This window comes from Lissotriton vulgaris, chromosome 3_2, assembly GCF_964263255.1.
Source record: "Lissotriton vulgaris chromosome 3_2, aLisVul1.2, whole genome shotgun sequence".
NCBI lineage: Eukaryota > Metazoa > Chordata > Amphibia > Caudata > Salamandridae > Lissotriton > Lissotriton vulgaris.
The window spans coordinates 89,288,543-89,312,536 of NC_141690.1; the positions used below are offsets into that span (position 1 = coordinate 89,288,543).

Genomic DNA, 23,994 nt, shown 5'->3' on the forward strand with positions numbered 1-23,994 from the left:
GCAGAATCAAAAACAATGGTCTCCACATTGCAGCCTCGCAGCTCATCAGAAACGATGGATGCCCTGACTGCTCATCGCATTCCCAATACCAAACTTCACATCGCAAGCCCCGTCAACTGGATCCTCAACATCAAAGCAACAGGACCTCATTTTACAGCCTTGCAGTATATCGGAACTGACGCACCGCCTCGGCTGCGCGATACATGTCGATGTGGATCCACACACAACGCTCCGCAAACCAGGATTGAAGGTACTTTTGTTCTGAAAGCCTAATTGGGTCACTGTAGCTGGCCCATACTCCATTGCTGTCAGTTTGAACTTGTGACTTTTTCCCAGTCTGGCATGACCAGATATCAACAGTTGGTGTATTATGCCTCTCTGCAATATTTTCTTTGAAAGTTTTAAGATTCAATATCTCTGGTTCTACTGATTGGATAACCCCCACACTGCACCCCATTCATGCGTATGTACCCATAGGCTTGGGCCCTTCGATTGTCTTCCGAATAATTAAGCCAACACTGTTTTATTCTCTTAGGGGCAATGTTGGCCGCAGTTTTATTATCATACATGCATATTCATACGTCATACGGCATTTGTCATACAGCACTATTTTATGACTTGTCATGCATGGTCATAAATCATCCACTTGCCTTTTGCGGATCACTTCGTTGTCCCTTTGGACTGGCGGTTCATTCGTTCTCTCTTTTGGGTTGTCTCCGTGCTTCCTCTGCGTGGCGGTAGCTACCTTCCCGGAGTTAGGACCCTACTCGCCATCATGTTGGTCTCTGTTGTGCCCTGCCAGCCAGTGGGGGCTGGGCGGCGAGTGCCGTCTCCGTTGCTACCCCCTTCTCCTTGATTAACCCCTCACCCTGCCGTTCGGCATCCCAGTGTGAGGGTCCCAATTCTTACACACCGCCCGTCGGTGTGTCTCCGTAGCAAGTATTATCTCCTTATTTCCGCCACGCAGCCAGGGAGGATTATGTCTTCCTGCAGCTCCCCCTTTGTGTCCCGAGACAGGGCACTTCTCTTTATTTGCAACCCGCCAGTGCCATCGCACCCCACAGGTTGTTCCACAACACATCTAACCCAACATCAGACAGGTGGACTCCGTACCTTGCATAGAGCTTGGGGCGGCCCGGGTGGATGATCCCGTGCCTTACAATTCCCATACCGTTGAACCTGCAGAATTTGCTTGCTGCTATGTTCAGCTTCCTCCTGGAATTTTCTACTGCTCTTCTTGACTCTGCCCGCGCCATACCTGTCTGCTGATGAGCTCCAACCATATGACAGCCGTACTCTTAAACGCTCTGGCTGTCTCTGTGAGGTCTCTTGGATGTCATAGAGGAGCGCCTTCCTTTTCCTGCTCACCAGGTCGTTCCCCCCTGAGTGGATGATCACCACATCGGGTAGCCAGGGTGTGTCTGCCTGTACTCTCTCCAGCATCGCCGGTAGCTGGTCCCATCTCCTCCCCGGCCTGCCCAACCACCGGATGCATGTGTCCACCGGCCTATCTTTCCGCTTGCAGCCGGCTTGCTGCCACCAGGCCTGTAACCTGGCCACGAACGAATGACCCACCACCAGCACCAGCCAAGGTCTCCTCCCTGCTGGAGTAACATTTACAATAGTCAGTTTGCTGCCGGGGTGATGCCCCCCGGGCCTGTCGATAATCAATTGATTTTTTATATCAGGTAGGGCCTGACGTATGCCTGGAATGCGCGGGATCACCACCTACCCACGGCTTTTATTCTTTCCTCTGGCATCCCGTGCTGAGCTGCTGACGTGGCCGCCTCAATCCTGAAAGAGTGGGACCCAAAGGCGGCAGGTGGGAGACCTGCTTTGCTCAACGCTAGGCGCATTACTGTCGTGAATTGGAATCTGCTCAAATGGCTGCCATCCCTGTGTCTGAAGAGAGGCCCCTCCCCTACTGGTGTAATTGCCATGAAGGCCTGCAGGCAGCATACTGCGCAATACCTCGGCTCATCTATGCAGTGCAGCCGGATGGTGCTCCCCGCCCCAACCTGGTCGGTCTTCTCGCGCCGTAGCTGAATCTCAATCTGGGCCCTTTGCGGCGTTATGTCCCTGGCTTGTAGGCAGTCGTCAGCGGGCCCACCCCTGCGCGGTGCCACCAGTTTGCTGATGCGGAAGGCACCAAAGAAAGCGATGGCAAAGGCTGCTCTAAACAGGCTGAGCTCGAATGCATCCCTTGTGATGCATCCCAAGGCTTCAAATAGGAGAGCCAGTTTGGAAAAATCTATCGGCCGTCTGCTGTCCTTTCGCTTGCCCTCGAAATGCCTCCAACCTTTCATGGCTGCCTTGATGTTGTGAGATGCCGCTGGGTCATGCCCTGCTGCCAACTTTGTGAAGTGTGTCACTGCTGCTAGGTGTGCCTGGGCCCAGGACCTCGATTTGCTACTGTTGTATGCCCACAGGATGAACCTCTCCACCGCCGTGCCTGTTGCCCTGGCATCCTCTAGGTTTTGGATACCCCCTCTCTGCATTACTGTGCCCACATACTTCCTATATCTCTTCGCTGCTTCGGGGGCAAGGGCCTGGTTCACCAGTACTGCGAGGTTTCCTCTGCTAGGTCCCACAGGCGCCCCGGGAAAGGGATCATTTTCTGATCTGCCCTGGGTGCCAGCTGCCTGAATCTGTCCATCTGTGCTCTTGAAAGGGCGTCTGCCAGCTCGTTCCCCATCCCTGGTACGTGCCGTGCCCTCAGGTCTATGTTGCTTCCAACTGTAATTTAACCAGATGGCGCATTAGTGTCAGTATCTCTGGACACCTGTCCGCCCCCTTGTTGATAGATTGTACCACCCCCTAGTTGTCGGACCGGATTCTGAGCTTCATGTTGAGCAGCTCGTGTTTCCAGATCACCAGGGCCACCACGATGGGAAATAGCTCGAGAAATGTTATGTTTCCTGTTTTGCCTGAACTGTGCCAGGCGCCTGGCCATTGCCCCCTGCACCACTTGCTGCCCAGGATGGCCCCAAAACCATGGCTCCAGGCTGCATCTGTGAAAAGCGCAATCTGCCTGCATGTCACCCATCCTTCCCTCCAGATGAGGATCCTGTTAAAGTTCCTCAGAAATGAGTCCCACATCTCCAGGTCCTGGTTCACGCCTGCTCCTAATCTAACATGGTGGTGTTTGTGTGTCATTCCTGATGTCAAATGGGTCAGTTGCCTAGTGAACACCCTGCCTGCCGGGATCACCCTTGCCGCAAAATTGAGCTTACCAATCAGCCCCTGGAGCTCCCTGAGTGTCGCTTCTTCTTTTCCGCATAGGTTCTTGATATCCTCCCTGAACTCTGTCTCCTTTCCTTCTGGCAACATGGAGGTGCCTGCAATGGAGTCCAGCTCTATCCCTAGGAACGTGATCATTGTTGCCGGGCCCACTGTCTTCTCTGCCGCTAGCGGGACCCCTAACTCCTTAGCCAAAGCTTGGAATGCTGCTAATATCCGTCCGCATATGTCAATAGCGGTCGGGCCTGTGAAGAGGAAATCATCCAGGTAATGGAGCTTCCCCCCTTCCTTGTGCCAGGCGTGTAGGGCCCATTCCAGGAACGTGCTGAACGTCTCAAAATAAGCACATGACACTGAACAACCTATGGGCAAGGCTTTGTCGAAGTAGAGTGCCCCCCCCTCACTGAAAACCCAGGAGGTGGAAACTGGAAGGATGGACTGGGAGGAGGCGGAATGCCGATTCTATGTCTGCTTTAGCCATAAGGGCTCCGTGGCTTGATGCTCCTACTAGGTCAATGGCATCGTCAACTGTGGCATAACCCACCGAGCAAGCCTCGAGCTGATCCCGTCGTTAATGGATGACCCTTCGGGGAATGACAGATGGTGAATCAATCTAAATTGACCGGGATCCTTTTTTGGTACCACCCCCAGTGGAGAGACCACTAGCCCCGCCTGCAATAGGGGAGGCAAGGGGCCTTCTATTCTGCTCAGTGCTTTCTCTTTTTCCAACTTATTGGAGACTACCTCAGGGTGTTGGAGGGTCGATTTTAAATTCTCTGCCCCGCCTCGCGGCTGGATGCCCTCGAAGGGGATAACAAATCCCTCCTCAAATCCTTTCACTAATGTTTCAGCATCAGCTTTGTTGTGGTACATGTATGCAAGCCTGCATAGCTGTGCTGTGTTGATGGGGGACCTGGCTAGGCTGTATTGATGGAACTCTCCTGGACTCCCCCCTCCTCGGTCGCACCCTCACTGCTTCTTCCCTTTTTCTTTTTTGTTTCTTCCTTGGTCGCTTTTTCGCTTGCACCCTGCTGTTGGGTGTCCGCCCCCACAACTGGAGCAAGCGCGCAGGAACTTTCACGACGATCCCCATGAACATTCGTTAGCTTCATATTTCCATCATATGGCTGGCCCTTCCCGCGGTGGCGAGGTCTTACATGTGTTGTGCGCTCTGCCTTTCTGGAAAGCCCTACTCTTTCCCTTGTGATGGGGGGACGAAAGGGCTGTTCGCTCCTCCCTGCCCAGTGCCTGGTTTCCCTAGCAATCATCATCTTGTGGATGAACCCAGACACATCTTCCTCGTTCCATTCCATCTCTGGATGGGTCAGCATCTTTAAACGGAAGCCCTTATCATACTCCAGCCAAGCGTCACCGGGGAACTGCTTCTGCGCATTGTGTATGTTGGCCTCATAGAGCCAAAGGTCTGCGGCGCAGCGCGGGAATTTCTCCACAATTACGCAGGCCATGATCCTAAAGGCGTCTAACCAATTGTCAAAGCTCCTCTCTTTCCTTTTCTTCCGCCTTTCTCTCCTATCTTCCTCTTTCTTATCGCAAGCCGTCAGGTCTAACCCGTCAAGTTGGATCTCTAACAAAGTAAAAATATCTATAAACTCCTTCTTCCAGATTTTCTCCTTGACTGACAGAGGTATCAAACTGGCTAGACCTGTGGCTCTAGTTGTTAAGGACGCGGGCCGGGGGCGGGCCGCGCATAGGGGTCTTGCGCCGGAAGGGCGGGTGGCAGGCCGCCGACTGGGCCGCCCCAGCCTGTTACTGGTGACCCTAAGCCCCCTTGCCCTGTTGGAGCGCTCTGTCCCCTCAGCTGCGCTTGCCGCACCCACCCAGGGTCTATCAAGTGCCACGGAAGGCCTGAACATTCCTCGTCCTCTGGGTCGCTGGCGCCCCCTTCCCCTTGCACGTTCCGCCCCTGCAGGATAAGGGGCATCATAGCTTTTATGCATTCTTGCACGATCGTGCCAATATGCTCATCGCTCGTTGCTGCCGTCTCTATTCCTCATCCTGGCCCTTCCGTCCTCGGCTTGCCTGCCGGCGTGAGGGCTTTCTTTCCTGGCTGCGTCTTCTTTGCCGCCGCTGCCGTCTCCTTCAGCTTCGCTGGGATTCTTCTCTACCGCTTCTGCGCTGGCTCCTCGGCTTCTGCTGGCGGTCGTTTGCTCGGACCTCCTCCGGCGCCCTTGCCCAGGGGCGCCTGCAGCCATTCTGTTCCATGCACCTTGGAGGCCGCTCGGATCTGTTTCAACAGCTCCCCCAGCTCCCTCTTACTAGCCATGTTGCTGGGTGCTCCGTCTTGTTTGGAAGTGCTCGGCCACTCGGTGGAATCGCTCTCGGATAGCTTTCGGCCTGTTCCCGCTCGTTGTCGTCCCGGACTCGAGCCCCAGCACGGCCCTGCTCGGTCTTCTGCCTGGTATCGCCGTTGATTGTCTGGTTGCTCGGCAGCGCTTCGCCTCCTGCTCTGGTCGTCTTCCTAGACAAGATCCTTTCGCTGTGCTCCCTCTGTCCCCGGGTCCAAGATGCCAACTGGACCGGGGTGCGGTGTTCTTATACCCCCCAACTTAGCATCTCTGGCTAGCCAGCCTTCTTCCCCATTGGGGGTTTACCCCTCGCCCCAGCCCCATTGGCCGCTGGGCGAGGCGCCTACCTGGCGAGGCTAGCGGGGGGCCGCAAGGATGTGCGACATGGACTTTCCCGCTTCTGGGGGTGCCGCCCCGAACCGGTTTTACTTCCAGGGGCCTGGCGTGGGTTAAGGCGCCGGCCCTTGAGCCCCCTGCGGGAGCGGCCTCTGCGATTTTTGTTGTTTTGGTCTTGCTTTATTTATTAAAAACTGCTCTATATTTCTAACTCTGTTATGAGCTCTCTTTTTGGTGTGTTTTCACTGTGTTACTGTTTGAAGTGTTGCACAAATACTTTACACATTGTCTCTAAGTTAAGCCTGACTGCTGTGTGCCAAGCTACCAGGACATGCTTACTTTTCCAAAGCCAACTGAATTATGGGGGTGTCATGTGATCATGCCTTTCATGCATAACTACTAGGAGTTCAGTTTGTACAGGAGGTAGCATAAATCGTGTTTTCACCAGAGGAAATCCATTGTAACTCGGCTCCTACATTTCCACGCTTTTCTCCACACAATAATTTATTATAGGGCCACTAAGTAATGAAATCCCATCTGTTCTTGTCATAAACTGCCTTTCAACACACATTCTCAGCACCTGAGTTAGCCTCGTTATGTAATTTATAATCGAAAGGCCAACAGTTCGGAGAAGATCGATGTTTATTTTTAGAATTACTATATATCTGTTAGTAGAGCTATTCAAATGAGGCGTAATGCTAGATCTCCGCTAGATGTTTTCTGCAGTGCATTTGTGTGCGTCATATAATCGATACGCTCGGGTCTGCAAGCGTCAAATTAAACTCGCAAGCGTCTCTTGAGAAATTAGGGAAGTTATTGAACTCCCCGCGTCTCGAACCCGGTCTAGTTTATCACGTTTCCCGATCTGAACATGGTCAAGTGCGGTACCAAAGAAATACTGTTAGATTTGTTTTTAAAAATAGCACTGAACGCGAGAAAAACTTCAAACCGCGCGCCACTGATTAATAATTTTAAAACTGAACGTGAAATGTCCCGAGTTGCCGTATTCATCTGGTTCGGTGAAAAGGCGGTGGTTATCAACTAGGTCCGGTGAGGATGAAGGCAGATGTCTTCCAGCGAGTAAACCTTCGAGAAAAGTCACTTCGGATGCAGCTGGAGTGGGGCAGGCAGCATTAGAATGCACTGCTCGCGCCGCCTCGCGCCAATTTCCCGGGAATATTTCCTGTACTCAATTGACACAGCCAGGTCTGGGGCTGAGTTCGCAAACAGATGTTTGGCGAGCGCCTCTGAAGTCACGCTGGCTGCCTGCGCCGGATGTTAATGTCGTATCACCGGGCTGTTGATCCTACACAGAATCCCGAAAGGCTACCTGAAGAAACAATTCACCCCGCACACCAGCATGACGAGGCAGGCTGCCGCTGAGGTGCTGCGGGCGCTTTGTGGGCGCTGGCTTTAGCCTTCGTGTGAGGGGTATCACATCTGTGCCAGAGGTCTGTGTGACTGACCCTCGTCCGATTCTCACCTCCTTGAGCTGCTGGGGTCACCGGAATGGTTTGCTTTTCTGAAGAATGTTGAACGTTGAGTGGGAGTCGGAAGGACTACAGACGTTGGGCATCGTGGTAATTGTCTGTGCCTCTCTGAAGCTGCTGCACCTGCTGGGACTCATAGATTTTTCAGAAGGTAGATTTTGTCATTTAACTGTTTATGGATTTTATTGGTGCTTTTTATTATTTATGTTTGTTGATCAATGACTGCATCTGTTTATGTCAAAGTTGAGAGCGCATGACATGACCCCGCTATAATGTGTAACAGTGACTATGCGCAAGCTATGTGCTCTGCACGTGTGACAAAAGTGCAAATCTATGTCATACGTCATTATATTTAACGAAAGATGACAACCGAAGGCGACTCTAGTCCTGAAGCAGGGTTGTTGATTTTTCAAATAGTGGTGTTTAACATGAAGTTATCCGAAATATTTTATTGCATTGTTCCGTGTAATTCATTTTATTTATTATAGCGCGTCGTTTCTACGCTGAGGCGCCGAAGCCCATTTTGATCTATTACCTAAAATGAATTATCGCCGTGTGTCTCTGGCAGGTCGCTGTGAGTCCACAGGAAGGGGGGAATGCAAAATGTCATCATAACATTTTCTGTGAAAGAAATGCTACTGCAGTTTTTCTGTGCCAGAGTACTTTATTGTAGAAACTGGATAGCACTGCAGCTGCCCTTTTGTTGTGTTTCAGTTATTGTGGGTCTGTTAGAGTGCTTTTAAAAGGCAGATCCTTGTCAGTGAGAACCCTTAATGTCAGTAAATTAACCTGTGATCAGCCCCCTGACAGCTGTGGCACAGACCAGACAGGCTTAACATAGAGGCAATTTGTAAAGTATTTATGCAGTAGTGAAGCAGAAATAAAGTGGGAATGCAAAACAACAACAATTCCAAATAAATTGGGAAAATAGAACAAAATGTAATAAACAAGTTGATGCCAAAATAACAAAAATCCATCAAAGGGGAACCAAAGATATGAATACATTGATAGTGGTTACTCTGGAACAGGCCTAGGCATAATTTAATGCTGATCATTATGGAGCGCGTATAATATACGCAAACCATGTTTGTCCTGTTCAAAGACTTTAACTTCTGACTTTAGTCCACTAAGTCCCAATCCAACACAGCAATACACTTCTGGAGCCCCCTCAGGACCTTATGGGAGGCTCCTAGTGACTCACAGGGTGTTGCAGGAAAAGGGATCTTTTAGCTTGTGTGTCCACTTTTGTGTAAGTTTACTCTTTTTCGGTATTTACAAACAAACAATTTAATAGTAACTTTATGACTGCGGATACTCCACATTCAGGGTGGAGAACTCTGCACATAAAAAAAAGGCATTTTCTATCTACCCCAACTGCTGTGTCACTGCAGTCATAAAGTTACTATTACATTGTTTGTTTGTGAATAACGAAAAAGAGTAAACTTACACAAAAATGTAAGTTTCACTTAGTGAATCATGCCCCTAGTGTCCTTTCACATCTAACACTAAAATCCAGTTTTAGGCATTCTCTGTATTCCCAACAAACTCAGCAACAGAAATATAGTAGGACAAAAGTGAGCTTTTAGCAACCAGAGAGTGGATACACACAATTTGTTTTGTTATTATGTTTCCCTTGTTTGAAGTGCCAACTCAAACATCATATGAAAAACCTCAGCAGGCCTGTGATGCAGCTCTTGAAACACCAGCAGGATCTGACACTGTGATAACAACAAGAATCCCAATGTGACAGAGGCTGATTTGCCTGGAGGGGCAAAAGGACGGTGCTGACAAGGGAATTAGCTACATCTTCTTGAGACAGGGTATTTACCTTTTTTATCCCTTTTTTAAAATCTATTTTTATTTACCTTTTTCGCTGTTGCATACAGTTGTAAACCATAAGCAACAACCAACTTCAACAACAGCTCAGTGTAAACCAGTCTGAAAATCCAATATTCCATGCCACTTTAGGGCTGTACCCTTCCCCTTATCAAGGGGAGTTGCATCCATTTCTATTAACCGTGGATGAACCAGAGACCCCCTTGAACTTCCAATGTCCCCAACTGTCCCCCCACCTCATCACAGCAGCCCTTCTGGGGTCGGTATTTCCACACCACTCATCCCTATCCACTAACCCCTTGCCAATGTATTGCGTACCACTGGAGGAGCCCAGTGTTTGTAAACCGTGTTGCACGATCTCCTCCATGTCCTGAAATGCTGCAAGCGAGCGACACCCAGGCCTCCAGGTACTCCAGCAATTTTTCATTCCACCTACTACCTCTCAAATGTACCTCTTCTGCTCATGTTCATTCTACAGTGTCCTTGTACCACAACGAGACCGCGGGTGTATAGCAATCCTCACATTGATATACACCGTTTGGCAAGTAGGAATGAGAGTTGTCATCTTCGAAGTAAATCAAATCCTTGGGTCCAACCCACAGGCCATCTTGTCAAGGGTAAAACAACACAGCCCACCCCAGGGCCTTTTGCCACTGTCCTTGGAGCAAGTTCACACCTCATTCACGGCCATTAAAATAATAATTAATGACTGGGAGATGGTAGAGAACACAATGTTGTTTTAACTTCCAAGGACTTCAGGCAGGGCAAAGGAAACTTTAAAAAAAAACATCTACCTGAAATATTTATTACAAATCGAACTTCACTATCAGATCGGGCTTTTAATAAATATTGCAAAAGGTCCACAAAATAACTTGTAGATGTTTCCCAGGCAGAGGTAACATTTCTTAAATGTAATATTGCATCACAAAGAAAGAAAAACGCCATAAAGCCTATTTTCATTAGATTTAGACAGAATTATAACTTCAGGACAGGGCTGCTAGTATACTTCCTCAAAATATAATTATTCCTAATGCCTAGAATCCGAAAAGGATGAAGCAGAACAGAAAAAGTGAAGCAAATTATTAAATATACTTATCTACAATATCAACGAGTGTCAGTTGAATATTGATGGGTGTCTTCCTAAATAGAGGTTTCCTTGAAAACTTCTTTAAAACAGTGGCTCAATAACATGAACTTGGGTGGCTTCTCCCCAAATGTCATCCTCTCCTAAATTCCTATGTTATCTCATTGATCCATCTAGATCATACAAGACTGGATCAAGATGATTGCTAAGGCAGTATGATTTCAGCTAACCTTTCTGTTTATAATGAAGCCCCTCATTCTCCTATAGATTTCAGGTCCAGGGCGCTGTTGCACCACACATCTTCAAAGGTAATGAAGTAGTTAATGGTCTGCAAGTGTCATCAACCATAGCCATGCTCCACACTGTGGCTCAACAAAGACAAAGGAGGCCAGTAGGGCTATAAAGGCTGCACACAGTGATGATACTATGTATTAGGGGACAATAGTATTAACTTTATCTGGGACAGTGTTCCAAGAAATTTGAACGACTGTTGTTAACAGAGAGCGGAAAAATACACACTCAAATAGCACAAACAGAAATCAAATCCTGAGCCACATTTACAGAACAACGTAGACAGTCCAAATAATGATCTTCTTATTCCTTTTTCATGACAATTTATTCAGTTTTCATGTATGTTCAGATTCAATGTGCTTCACTCCATCAATGTAACAAGTAGCCATAAGTTCAGCCAACACATGTTTCGTCTAGGCACATAACCTCAGACTTCATCAGGGCTACAACAGACAAATACACAAGTTACTAGTGGGCATAAGTGCCACAAACAGAAACCATCACCAATAAAAAACGTGACCAAAAGCAGAAAAACACCACTTGCCAAATAAGGCAAACCCACGCTGTTATAGACACCATTATAGATTGAACCATAGTGCACACTATGGCTCACCTGCTAAAATGGCAAAAATAAGGGATCATATTTACCACAATTTGAAAGAACTGTATAGGTGTCCACTTTTAAAATAAACTTCAAAGTCTGCTTTCTACTCTCTAAAGCCCTCAACTTGAGTAAATCCCACGAACTTTCCCCTAAATGAATCATGTCTGATGGAATACATACTACTAGCCACTACTAGTCTTATAAAGAACTTAAACATCAACAGGCTTTCTCTGCATGTGAATGAAAACTCTGGAATAACCTCTTTTTGCATCTTAGAATTATGTTAACATGGTGCAATTCAAGAAAGGGCTCAATTAACCCATCTCTTCACAATTTACCTATTGCCCTATGTAAAAGAGGGCAGATTCAATCGATAACCTTTTTAAGTATTGCCTGGCGTTAGTCGCCTCTCATAACACTCGATAATTATCTAACAAAGAGGCTGGCGCTGGAGACTGGAAGGCAGGAAACAAGGTTTTATTCCGTCGGAGCAGAACACATCAGATCGGACAACAAGGTATCGTTTTGTGGTGCTCTAACAGCGTCTCTGAGACCTGGCCTCTTATACACAATTTTATGGCTTTATTACATGAAACACATTCTTGGTAATACTTTGATGTACGGAAAGACATCCCCGGAATCCCCGCTTCAGGCCCGTTCCCACACATATCTACAGTAGAAGTCCCCACCCGATCACAGTTGGTGATGGCTATCACACAGCTGGACATTCCGCTGGTTCCCGGAATGCGTGCGACTGATCGGATTCTCATGGGGTGGGGGCTTTGATCAATCGTAGCTCCTTTGGAGAGGGGTGATTTCCTACAGTAGGGAACAATAAACTGCATCCGAAGGGCTAGGTGATGGCCGGCTTGGACAATCGGGCACAGAGGAAGGCGGTTTATCAAAGGGTGTGTGATCATGAAAGGGATGGAGGGAGGTGTTAGCCGGGTACGGGATGTGGCTCCGAGGCAGGGCTGCGCTGAAGGGGTGGTTTATGGCCCAAGCATGTGAGAGCGGGGGCTGGCAGTGCACAGGGGATGCTTGCGAGGTCAGAGAGAGACGCGCTGGCGATCGGCAGTGGGCAGAGAGGCCATGATACTCAAAATGGCTGCTGCTTACGCACGTGTAGGAGCCTGGAAAAGGGACAAGATGGCGCCGATAATATTCACGCCGCAACCTAGATTTTAACACCTAGACCTCTCCCTTCCAACCCCTACCTCATCCACCAATATTTTTGTGTATCTAATCTCTTCTGCATTCACGTGCATGTATTGTCCCTAGTTCACATTGTAATGTGTATGCATATTTCTGTATCCTCAAATGTTCTATCAATATTAGGTGTTTTGTAAGCTGTCCACTGCGCTTTGTGTCCTGGTTATTGGTTTATAAACACCCGCATTAAAAATTAAAAAAAACAAAATTCACATTTTTATCATACCAATGCATTTCCATTACCATCTTCAGTCAAATTGTTGGATTGATATGAGCAACAATCCCCCAGGCCTACAGCTTCCATGTTTATTTAGAGCTGCATCATTGTATATGATCACACTTATTCCCTTGTCCAACACAAAAAAAGAGACTCAGGTGAGTTGTTCCATTATGCATATGCTTTGTCAATATTATTAAAGGTAAAATGGCACACACTCTCTCCCACAACCAACCATGTGAGCAAACAGAGAAAAGGCTTTTACTGTGCATCAGACCATAAGGGAGAGGTGTGGCGCAGCGACCAGAGTGGCTGACCCCAGGGTGCAGGGTTCATGGTTCGATCCCCAGCGGCAGCTCAGCATCATGTGACACTGGGCAGTAGCTCACTTAATATGCCTGATGGTCACCAATGCCTGGATACCCTTAGGAGTGATAAGTTCATGATTTACAAATCTGGAATTAATTAAAGGGCACCATGCAATTCACAGTGCTCCGTGTGGAGCAGAAACTGGATGCAATTAGAATCTGGGCACAGAAACCATCTGTCCAGGGTGCTGGTGCCATCCCAGTTCCTCACTTGAAAGTTCGCTTTGCTAAAGTCTATAACCAAGCCATGCATCATGTCACTTTGTATATACCACATTACCACACTAAATGCAGAACATAACATATAATATTGAAATCTACATACAGTTGTGTGTTAGGGCTTGGACATCTGCCACCCACTCACAAAATCAGTTCATAAGATTACCAGTATGAAAACACTATTAGCAAATCAATACTCCATGTACACCTGTTTGCATTAATGACTCTGTGGACAAAGGCCAAACACAAAGTGAGGCTAAAAGTATATGTTGCAAATGTGTGCCACCCATTTGTGTGCCCCGATTTTTTTGTGCTTTTTTCGACTACCCGATTTGGGCTTTTCACTATTGGTGAGTCTCACTACTCGTAGCTCATCCATGGTAATCACATGGCAAATAGACTGTATGTGTTTTCCGTCATTGTTTGCTTTTTTTAGTGTGGGCTGCGCATGTGAGACTACCGTCGTCCATATAGCAGTAACTGATCACAGCTAGGCTGCTGCAGAGGGGACTCTGCAAGGTTAGATACTGACCTTAGATAGGCTTTATAATATTAGTAGGAACTCATAGATAAGGTCAATAGAATTTGCAGGTTTATCTGAAGGTATACTGTATTATACACATAGGGGAAATCTGCCCTAGAGTGCAGTTTCACTACCCTTAGGCTTACAACGTTCCAATAGTTATGACACTGGGGTGAAACGTGTGCGCCCAGTTTGAATATGCATGTCCCAAAATCATACATGTACACCATGGGGTCATCGAGAATTGTCGTATTTCACTGGCTCATCTCAGGATCAGAATCCAGGTCTTTTGTCACCCTGCTGGTCAAGTAATTACACTACTCACAAGCAGAGGAAACAAAGGCCTCCCCACTTAAGAAGAGTACTTAATAGTGCTCCACTTAGCTCCTGAGGAGGAAGAGATCAGAAAGAAAAACTGCATTTGTTAATTAGCTGTCATTCTGGACGAGGGCTGGGACAGCCCATGCCCACTGAGAAAAAGAAGGAAGACCAGAACTCCAGAACCAGAGCCAAGCTAGGAGGGGGCTCCTCTTTGAAGTTTTGGTGAGATGTCCCTTGTAGTGATGTCAGCTAGAGATGGAGCTAAGGCCCCAGAGAAGATGTGAACAGGGACTTCTTGATAGTGCCATCTTGAACTATCCCAGCATGCTGTGCAGAAGGATTGGGACAGTGTGGAAAGGTGATGCGGCACCCTAGGATTGGCCAGGGTCCCTGGCTTCTAGAACTTTCCACCCCTGTGAAAGAATCTTGCACAAGGGAGAGAGGTTTGTTGTTATTAGGCCCTGGACCTGGAATGTGACAGCAGCAAGAGCCATGGACAACTGGAAGGGCAAGCCCCCTGATGCTCTAATGGACTAAGTACCCTGCCTGCTGTCGACCCCAGGACCAGTGGGTCTCTCCAGGATCAGGGAAGAGGTTCTCCTACACCCCATAAGGACCAGTTGGGGGAAGATCATGACTTCTGCACCGAAGCAAGATGAGAGGAGCACCAGAGGACAAGGAAAAGGAGAAAGGCTGGCACAGGCAGCCAGTGGAACCAGCACACTCCAAAGTGTGCCAACCGAGAGGCCAGGTGGCAAGAGCACACCACCTGTAGCAAAATGAGTCCAAGATCGTGAAAATCTGGCCTGGGCTCCTTGTGCTATCCCTAAAGTAAAGGCAAGTTAGGTAGGCTGAGCACCCCAGTGAAAAAATCCAAAAAGGGGCATAACCAAAGAAGACGGGACAGGCACCCTGTGCATCCAAGCAAAGCCACGGCTGAAGGTGCTTCATTAATTTTAACACTTCCACACAGAAGCACCCCATAATGCCCTGCAGGGCCCAAGAAGCCCTACGTTTTCTCTGGATGTGATGGTCCCAGAAGGGCAGGACACCATCAACCTTTTCAAGAGAGTGTGGAAGGAGGCAGCAGGATTGCAGAAGTCCCCACCCCGTAGGGAAATTTCAAAACAGATCCTAAGTTTGCAGGGTTAGAGAAAATATTACCTTTTTGGGCTCTTCAACCAGAGTTCAAGCACATCCAAGCCTAAAGCTTTTGTTCTTCAGATGGGAGTGCAGTATGCTCTAGAGATTGTTTCTGTGGGTGCATTTTATGCGGCCTGTGTGTTTTAAAAAAAGACAAAGACATGTAATGTTGTTTTGCCAATACTTTATTAGCAAGATATTGTTGACCGTGATTTTTCATGAACATTAGGAATACTTTATTGATTAAGAGTGCATGAAAACATGGGGGCCGATTCACAGAACTAATCTGAGACAAAATCCTAAACTTACTACTTTTGTTATTCACAGGAGGAATTTAGTAGTCTTAAGTTAGTTAAACTTAAGTTTGTATTAAGACAACATTCTAACTTAAGACAAAATCCTAACTTAAGGCTACTAAATGCCTTCCTCGAATTCCAAAAGTGGTAAGTTTAGGATTTTGTCTTAGATTAGTTCTGTGAATCCACCCCATGGTTATTGATTACTGTGTTTTAGCATGTGAATTAATTGTCTTTTAATGTGGTAAACTTTGACAAAGCCAGTAGGCTAGCCTTATATGTTGTTGTGTTGACCCACTGACAAAGCAAATAAACCTGCTTTATATAAAGTGACACCATCCTGTATTGTGATGTTCTATTTGGTATTGGTAGGGGTTACTGTGATTGTGGGGAGTCATGACTGTTTTAAGAGTCAAATGTGATTTCAGAGTGTCACCAAGGTATTTCTATCTGCCTTATGTACATATTTGTAAATTAATGCTTAGTATTTAGTATTTGTGTGTGTGTGTGTGGTTAATGTGCTCTTCATTTTCAATTAAAAAGTACTGACTAGACAATCATTTATTGAGTGTTATTAATGTGTGCTAGTAAATGGTGATAATAAGCTAACACTACCTCCCCTGAGTAGGCCTTGGACTCCTCTGCTTCATTTCCCTGAGAGAGTCTAGTGCTACAATGTGTTACTTTGTTTCCAGAAAGGCGAAATTGTGGACCTATTCCTTGCACAGACTTCACATCGTGCACAACTAGTAATCCAATTTCTGATAGTATGTTTGAAATATTTACTCCCCAAACTCAAGAACAACTTAGTTGCTCCTTAATGGGCATTTCGGCCACTTCAATCTGGTTGATGCTGAGATCAGAGCTCTAAAGTGCTACTTGAAGAACATGTGTCATGGTATATTTGAATTAATTCATGTTGATGTTCATTCCATGAATAAACTGACTGAAAAGATGGAGTCAATTTTTTCAGATTTCTCAAACAAGACACTTGTGGATTTATGGGCAAGTGTTTTTTCTTAATTTCTTTGACACAGAAATCAGTGGTGCAAAAACAAAATGTTCTGTAAACAAATTTCCGAAGAAGTGTTTAATTTTTTGTCAGAAATAAATATTACCTTGTAGAAAGTGGATTGTTCATTGGGGTTGGCAATTACGTCACTATTCTTGTTAGGTCTGGGTAAGGTCTCCATAATTTACACCTTAGCTGAATCCCTAGTAGCTATGGCACAGAGCAGACAAACTTAACTTAGGAAAATGTGTAAAGCATTTTGAAGTACTAAAACAGATAAAAACCCCAAACCAAAAAAATAAAAACTATCTCACTCTAATTTATAGACATAGAGAATATATTGATGAACAAAATGACACCAAAATGAAAAAACTCCAAAAAGGGGAACCGAAGATATGAATTTTTAGAGTTTTATATAAAAATACCATAAAAAAGCTCAAAGCGCCAACAGCAGGCAACTGGCCAAGCTAGACTGTTTTAAAGTCAAAATTTGAGGATTAATGCATTGGATCACTGATTCAATACAGGGACGAGATTTGTCAATGTAGAAAATGTACTTTTTAACTTGGAAACTTTTCTGGCAGTCCAAAATCCTCAGCAGGGCAAGATAGCAGGCCGGAGGTAAGTTCCACGAGGCCGGAGAGCTGCTGGACAAATTCCCAGTAAATAATTTGACTATAGGCATTAAAACTCGGGTTGGGAGAAATTAAAAATGTGCGCCAAAGGAAGGTCCAGTGACAACAGGATACTTTTTTGGAGCTTGGCTTCCTCCAGTGGGGCGATGTTGAAAGCTTGAGCCAAACAGGTCTCTACGAGGCCAGATACATTCTCTGTGACTTCCTGCTGAAACTGATTTTCTGCGGTGGAACAGAAAATAGCAGGAGCTCTGGCAAAGTCAAGCCCACCGTCAATGCTCCCTCGATAGATTGACTGTCAGGTTTATCCCGATGTTCTGTCCTTCTTCAGAAAAAATGTCTTGCTAAAGTTTCTAAGTCCCAGTTTTTCGTTTGGGCATGAGGAGTATTGGTCTGTCATCGGTCAAGGGTTTCAGGTCCTCAGAACACTCTTGGGGGTTAAAACTCACTCCAACAGAAGCCACCACAAGGGTTCAGGACAGGTCCAGTTGGAACTGATCATCAGGGCTCTACAACAAAAGTGGGCTTCTTTCAGCTTCTGTGTCCCTGTAGCCTAACAGGAGGTCAGCCAACAGACCCTTGGAGTCATCCTTGCAGTCCTGGTTGCAAGTGGGAGCAAGTCAAGTCAAGTCACGCAAGTCCAACCTTGCGTGTTCTCCTCATACGTCCCAATATCATGTGCAGTTCTTCTGAAGTCAAATATTGTTCTGACTCGGGTGCCCTGGCGTGCCACATTTGTGCCTAACACTAGCCTGTGGGTGGGGGTAACTCCTAGGCCTTCCATAACCAATAGGAAAAAGTTACCAGGGGTAACCTTACCCTCATTTGTAACAGTTGCTGTGTTCCCCACTGAAAACAATCCCAGAGTGGCCCTCTCTACCTAAATCTAAGAGTGGCAGATCTTTTCTTTTCTTTGTCTTTTCCATGCTAAAGATGTGGCCAGGTAAATAAGTAAAACCCTCCCTGTGGTCACTCAGAAATAGTTTTAGGGCTGCTCCCCTCCCTCTAGAATTGGTGCCTGGCCAGCTAGACGAACAATAGAGGTGGTAGGTCGAGGTGTGAGCTACATCTGTCTGTAGCAGGGCAAGCCCCTTTAAAGATAATTAAGTTTCTGGCCATAGCCCGCATAGTGCTCCTGTTGGGGAATCATGAAAATTTTCCACACCAAAGACTTTTTTTCAGATCTGGAAGCCATTTCCTACCAAATCAAGGACTTAATCAGCTCTGGAGTGACAGCCTGCAGTTCAGGAAATTGGATTTTAAAGATTTTTGGGAGGCTAACAGTAACCTTTAAAAACAACTTTTCTGAATTATTTGTTACAAATCCGACTTTACCAATTAATTGGATTGGTAATAAATATAAAAAAATGTGTAAGAATAAAAAAAATTCTGGTTTCCATGCGTACATAATTTCATTAACTTTAATAAAGTATGCAAATGCTTTCCTATTGATCAGCTAACCCTGCTACACAGAAAATAGTCTTTAGGGCACTGTCACGTTGAGGGCTAGTTAAAAATGACACTTTTACATGCCTTCATTTTATATAGCATGCACCCTGCCTTATGTATATAAAAATCCTACTTAAGGGATCATTTAATATTATTTAAAAATAGTGTGTACACCTGTAAAAAGTGGGCTATTTTGACAGATCAAATTTGCAGTTTAAACCTGCAGAGCCTGAATCCTGGTAGAAGGCCAGCAGTCATGTTTTGCATTATCACAGTAGTGATGGCACAACATATGCTGTAGTCCAATAGTGTGTGTTTGTATTTATATAGCGCCTTCTACCCAGAGGTCTCGTAGCGCTGTATTCATACTGCTGTGGAAACCTACTGGCTTTCCTCTGAGATGTCCACTCCTGGGCACCCCCAAGGTGAAGCCAGGCATCCAAGCTCTGCTGGGGCCGTTGTGGAGATTAAGCAAGCTATTGCCCAGAGTCAAAGAGGGGGACCCATGATTAGACTAGGCACCAAGGTGAGAATTATCAGCTCCGGGGAGATTGAGTCCAAGAGCCGACAAGGCGGGAATTGAACCTTGGTCCAGGGCCAGACCTCTGCATCAGGGTCTGCCGCTCTAACCATTGAGCCACTCTTCTCCACTAGTGACATTTAACATTCAGGTCCTGGATATAGTTTGTACCATATACTAGGGACTGTGCAGAATAAAAAATAACAGCAGCAAACTCTAGCAAAATAAGGAGGTGCACACGAAAAAAGGGGCATTTTATTCCTACATATCTATAATAGTTTCTTCATGTATTCAGAGTGTGTAAATTCACAAGCAAAACTTATTAAACTATAAATAAATTCTGTTATTATTTTCTAGTTTTCACATATAATGGAGAAGCAATTAAATGTGTACTTTCAAAAAGAAATCTCTTGAAATAATTTAAGGACATAGAGATCATTTATGGCATGCACAACCTTTAGTGAAGAATGAAAAGCTCTTATAATTCATTCCAAAAAAGCAGTAGCATCTAGGACATGTCATAGTTTCAAACTAATTCATTTGTAAGACTCTAATTCATTTTACTACATAAGATCAATAGGACCTTTTCCTGTACAAAACCAAATTGATCAACTCAAAAGATTGTATTGCAAGATTGACTCAAATATATGGTACCCAAATGATATTTTGATAATATTATGTTAAAGAGACATCCAAAAGATCTATGTTATAAATTCAATTGTGTCAGTTGCAAAGGGGCTATTAGGAAACAGTCCTTTTGGAGCTAGTGCCAGTGTGCAAAAAACAGCATTAAAAGGCTAGCTGTGGACTGTCTTTACAGGAATCATTAGAAAAGATCTAAGAAAGGTAATATTGGGTTATCTCTTAATAATTTGCAGCTGAGATTAAATACATTGAATGAATATTAGCTTTGTAAAAGGTGAACTTTGCCCAGGGGCATCAATTATTACATTAAAAGAAATGTCATATTTCTTGGAAGGTGAATGGTAGATAGAACAGTACATTTGTTATTAGTGTATCCTAATCATTTTGACATTGACAAAAATTGCCGTTTCTCAAAATATTTTATGAATTTGGGACACATTTAATAACAATGAGCTGATCTTGGCTAATTGTTTTAAAGGATATCATACATAAAGGACACATATGAAAATGTGAAATTATTTTTTTGTTCTTAGATACAGTTTTCAGTTTCATAAGCTTTTATTCTGTTGTTAATCAAAGTATTACAAGCTTTTCAATTTCCTAATCGGAGAATGTGATAAAAAGATCAAATCTTGAATTTGAATTCAAAAAGTGGAATTTACATGGTTACACTGCACTGCTTCAAAAGTATTCACTCAAGTGATCAATGTACCCACATTTGAACCTTCATGATAGTGTCACTTTCAACTATTTTCTCCTTCCAAGTAAGATTTTGAATCAACACTGCACATATACAGCAGTTGCAGGTTAAACTTTAATAATAACTACTGTTAGACCGGGCACCATTGGCGTGTGTCTCCCTTCCATTCTTTGCTGTTGCCTCCTGTGTATTTGCTATGTTTTTGCTGGTCTAGATGCTTTGGGCACTTTGCTACTGCCATTCAGTGCCAAAGTGCAAGTGCTCCCTATTGTAAATTGTTGTAATGGATTAGTGACTCTATGATTGGTTTATTTGATTTACTTGTTAGACCCTAGTACAGTGCACCATGTGTGCCCAGGGCCTGTAAAACAAATGCTGCTGGTGTGCTTGCAGCACTGGTTGCGCCAGCCACAGAAGCAGCTTGTAAAATGTGACTCCAGCCTACCATTGCAGAGCCGGTGTACAGCCATGCAGCCATGTCAACTAGGTAAGTGCATACACTTGCCAGTCCTTAAACCTTCCCTTTTCTATATGTTAGTTACCCCTAAGGAAGGTCCAGGGTACCCCCATGGGCAGGGTGCATTGTATGTGAAAGGTAGGACATGCTCTGATGCATGTCCTGAGAGGGAATTACAGCCAATTTCGTTTTTCACTATTGCCAGGCTACCTGTTCCCATAGGCCAGAATGGGCAGTTTGATTATAACATCCTATAATCCTAACTGACTCAGGGAACTCGGTACAAATTCGAGTTTAGTATGCCTGAACTCAGAATGTTAAAATACATTTTTTAGTGAGGGTGATTTTTACATTCTACGTTTGAAAATACCACTTTTAGAAAGTAGGTATTTTCTTGCCTAACTCCAGCATGCCTCTGCTAGGTTTGTGTATTCCATGTCTGGTTTGTGAGTGACAAGGGCTGGGGTGGCTCCAGGAGTCTGGGTGAGTCAGCACCAGGCTCAATAGACCTATCTGTATTTGGAGTGGTGGGAGAAGTAGCCCCTGGGCCTGAATAGAGCTGTGCCTGCCTTCCACAATGCTGGCTCCACCTCCTGTGTTTGCATCTGATGACCCTGGCCCACACCGACAAAGGAAGAAGTTGTGCACTGGTAGTATGTACCCAGAACTGGGTTGGACTGGGTCCTAAACCCCTCACACATAGAGAACAAAGTCCTTTGGGGAATAAATATGAGAGCTGAAACTTTTGATCTTTAGATAACTTCTGGGAATCAAGACAAACCTTTGCCAAGGAGAAGAAACAAGGAAACTGAAGGATGAGACTGCCCGTGTGCTGTTTTGCTATTTCTGGGGTTGGCCTGCAGTGGTTACTTTATTGCCAAGGAAAGGGGAGAAGGACTTTTGTGAACTTTTCATAATCTTGAGGAAGAATCTCCAAGGGATTGAAGTGTTTTTCCCTCCTGCCTGACGTCTCAGGGATACAAGACTTCACCACCAGCTCCCCTTAATTCCCTTGCTGGGAATTCTACCTGCAGAGAGGTGCCTACTGTTGTTTGGGCCATCTGAGAAGACTACGTGTCGCTGGGAGCTAGAAGTGAGATGCAAGGAGGAGAAGCGTGTCGATGCTGCAGCAGTTGCCGTCGCATCGCCGAAGAAGCGTGCCGCCGCTGCAGCTGTTCACGGTCGCATCACCGACAAAGCAATGTTGCATCACCGGAGAAGCGCATCACCGCCAGAGAGGTCGCCATCGCATCACCGGAAAAGCACATCTCAGGTCCTGTCTGGTGTGCACGCATTGCATCACATCCAATGTTGTCACATCGCATCATAGACGCCATTTTGTCGCTTTTGCACCAGATCATCGCATTGAGGTGCCATCTTGCTGCATCGTCACCGGGCTGCAGTAAGAAACGCAGCATCAACTCCCCACACAGTAAGGAGGTGAAGTATCACCTCCCCTAAGGAACTGACCCATCAACTCCCCTGAGGGTAAGGAACGGCACATCAACTTCCCTGTCACCCTTTTGTTTGTTTTGCATGACGCATCTAAGGTACGTTGAGAGTAAAGTGTTGCACTTACCATCTATATTGAACTAAGCTATTTTCTACTATTTTAAAGTCTATCTTTGATTACAGTACTGTGAGTTTTTGTAGTTTGGTCTTGTGTTAAGTCTAGTAAAGATTACTTATTTTTCTAAACTGGTGTGGTGTCCCTTTGTAGTGTTTTCACTGTATAACTGTATGTTCACAAATGCTTTACACATTGCCTCTGAGATAACCCTGCCTGCTCGTGCCAAGCTACCAAGGGGATGAGCAGGGGTTATTTAGGAGAGCAGCCCCCTTACCCTGACTAGAAGCCAGGGTCCCTATTTGGACAGAGGTAACTCCCTCTGCCAACTAGAGATCCCCAGTTCTAACAACTATTTACTAGGATGCAGATGAATCTGATGTCACTTGATTAGCAGCATGCACCTTTACTAAAAGCAGCCAACAAAACAAGGATTAGCAATGCTAATAGGTCTCGCTTTAATATGCCGGTTCCTACATTCACATAGGCACACCCTTCCCCTTGCAGTCACACAGTAAGACCTATGCACTGATGCAGGCCCCAGTGGCATAACTTAGTGGGGGGTGGAGGGGTACGCCCCAGGCATCACTATTTGAGGGCAGCGCAAACCGCAACTTCAAGGTAAGTCTTGTTTCTTCATTTGTACTCCTGCACGCCCGTTCTTGGCTGCTGGCCACACCCTCCCCCTGCTCCCACGGTTTGTGGCAAAGGAAGGGATCCAAATCTCTACCTACACCACTGCCAGGCACCTCAGTCCTGTATATTCAGTAGGCACATTACTCACCCTACATGCTGTAAACACTGCTCATAATGCACACATGCAAGCACAATGCTCATGGTACACTCACAGGTACAACTTTCAGCATACACGTACACAGGCACACTGCTCATCTATAGACACTGCTGACTCTTTACACACCTCTCATCCTGCACTCCCATTGGCACAACTGCTCACCCGGCACTCACAGGGACACAGCTTTTACCCTGCACTCTGTACACACTGATATCCCTGTATCCTATACAAATCACTCACTGTGCACTCTGTACACACTGCTCATCCTGTAATTTAAACACACAAACTGCCCACACTGCACTCATAAAGGTAAACCACTCACCTTGCACTCGCAGAGGCACAACTCTTACCCTGCACTCTGAACACATCACTCATTCTGCACACTATAAAGGCATTCTGGTGCACACTGCTCAACCTGCACTAAGAGAGGCACACCGCTCACCATGCACTCACAAAGGCAAACCACTTATCCTGCACTCTGCACACTCCAGTCATTGCTTCAGGAAACTACTGAAAACGGTACTTTTACGGCTTAAGTGAATATAGCCATAGCACTAGCTGTTCTCAGCACAGAGATACAACGAGCTTTAAAAGCTTCTAAAATAAATAAATCCTGTACTCACAGAGGTACAACTTTTACTGCTTACTCACAGAGGCTCAGCTCTTAGCCTCTACTATATGCACACTGCTCACCCTGAACTCCTACAAGCAAACTCTTCAGTCTAGTCTC

At 45.8% G+C, this 23,994-nt stretch overlaps 1 protein-coding gene across 1 annotated transcript in view; it reads left to right on the plus strand.

Moving 5' to 3' along the window:
- The first annotated feature begins 7,236 nt into the window (after positions 1-7,236).
- Positions 7,237-23,994, plus strand: part of KCNIP4 (potassium voltage-gated channel interacting protein 4) — a 1,100,610-nt gene continuing 1,083,852 nt past the window's right edge. The window contains exon 1 of the mRNA XM_086964441.1: positions 7,237-7,523. Within this exon, the coding sequence (XP_086820567.1) occupies positions 7,412-7,523 (112 nt within the window). The 5' untranslated portion in view covers positions 7,237-7,411. The remainder of the gene's footprint in view (positions 7,524-23,994) is intronic.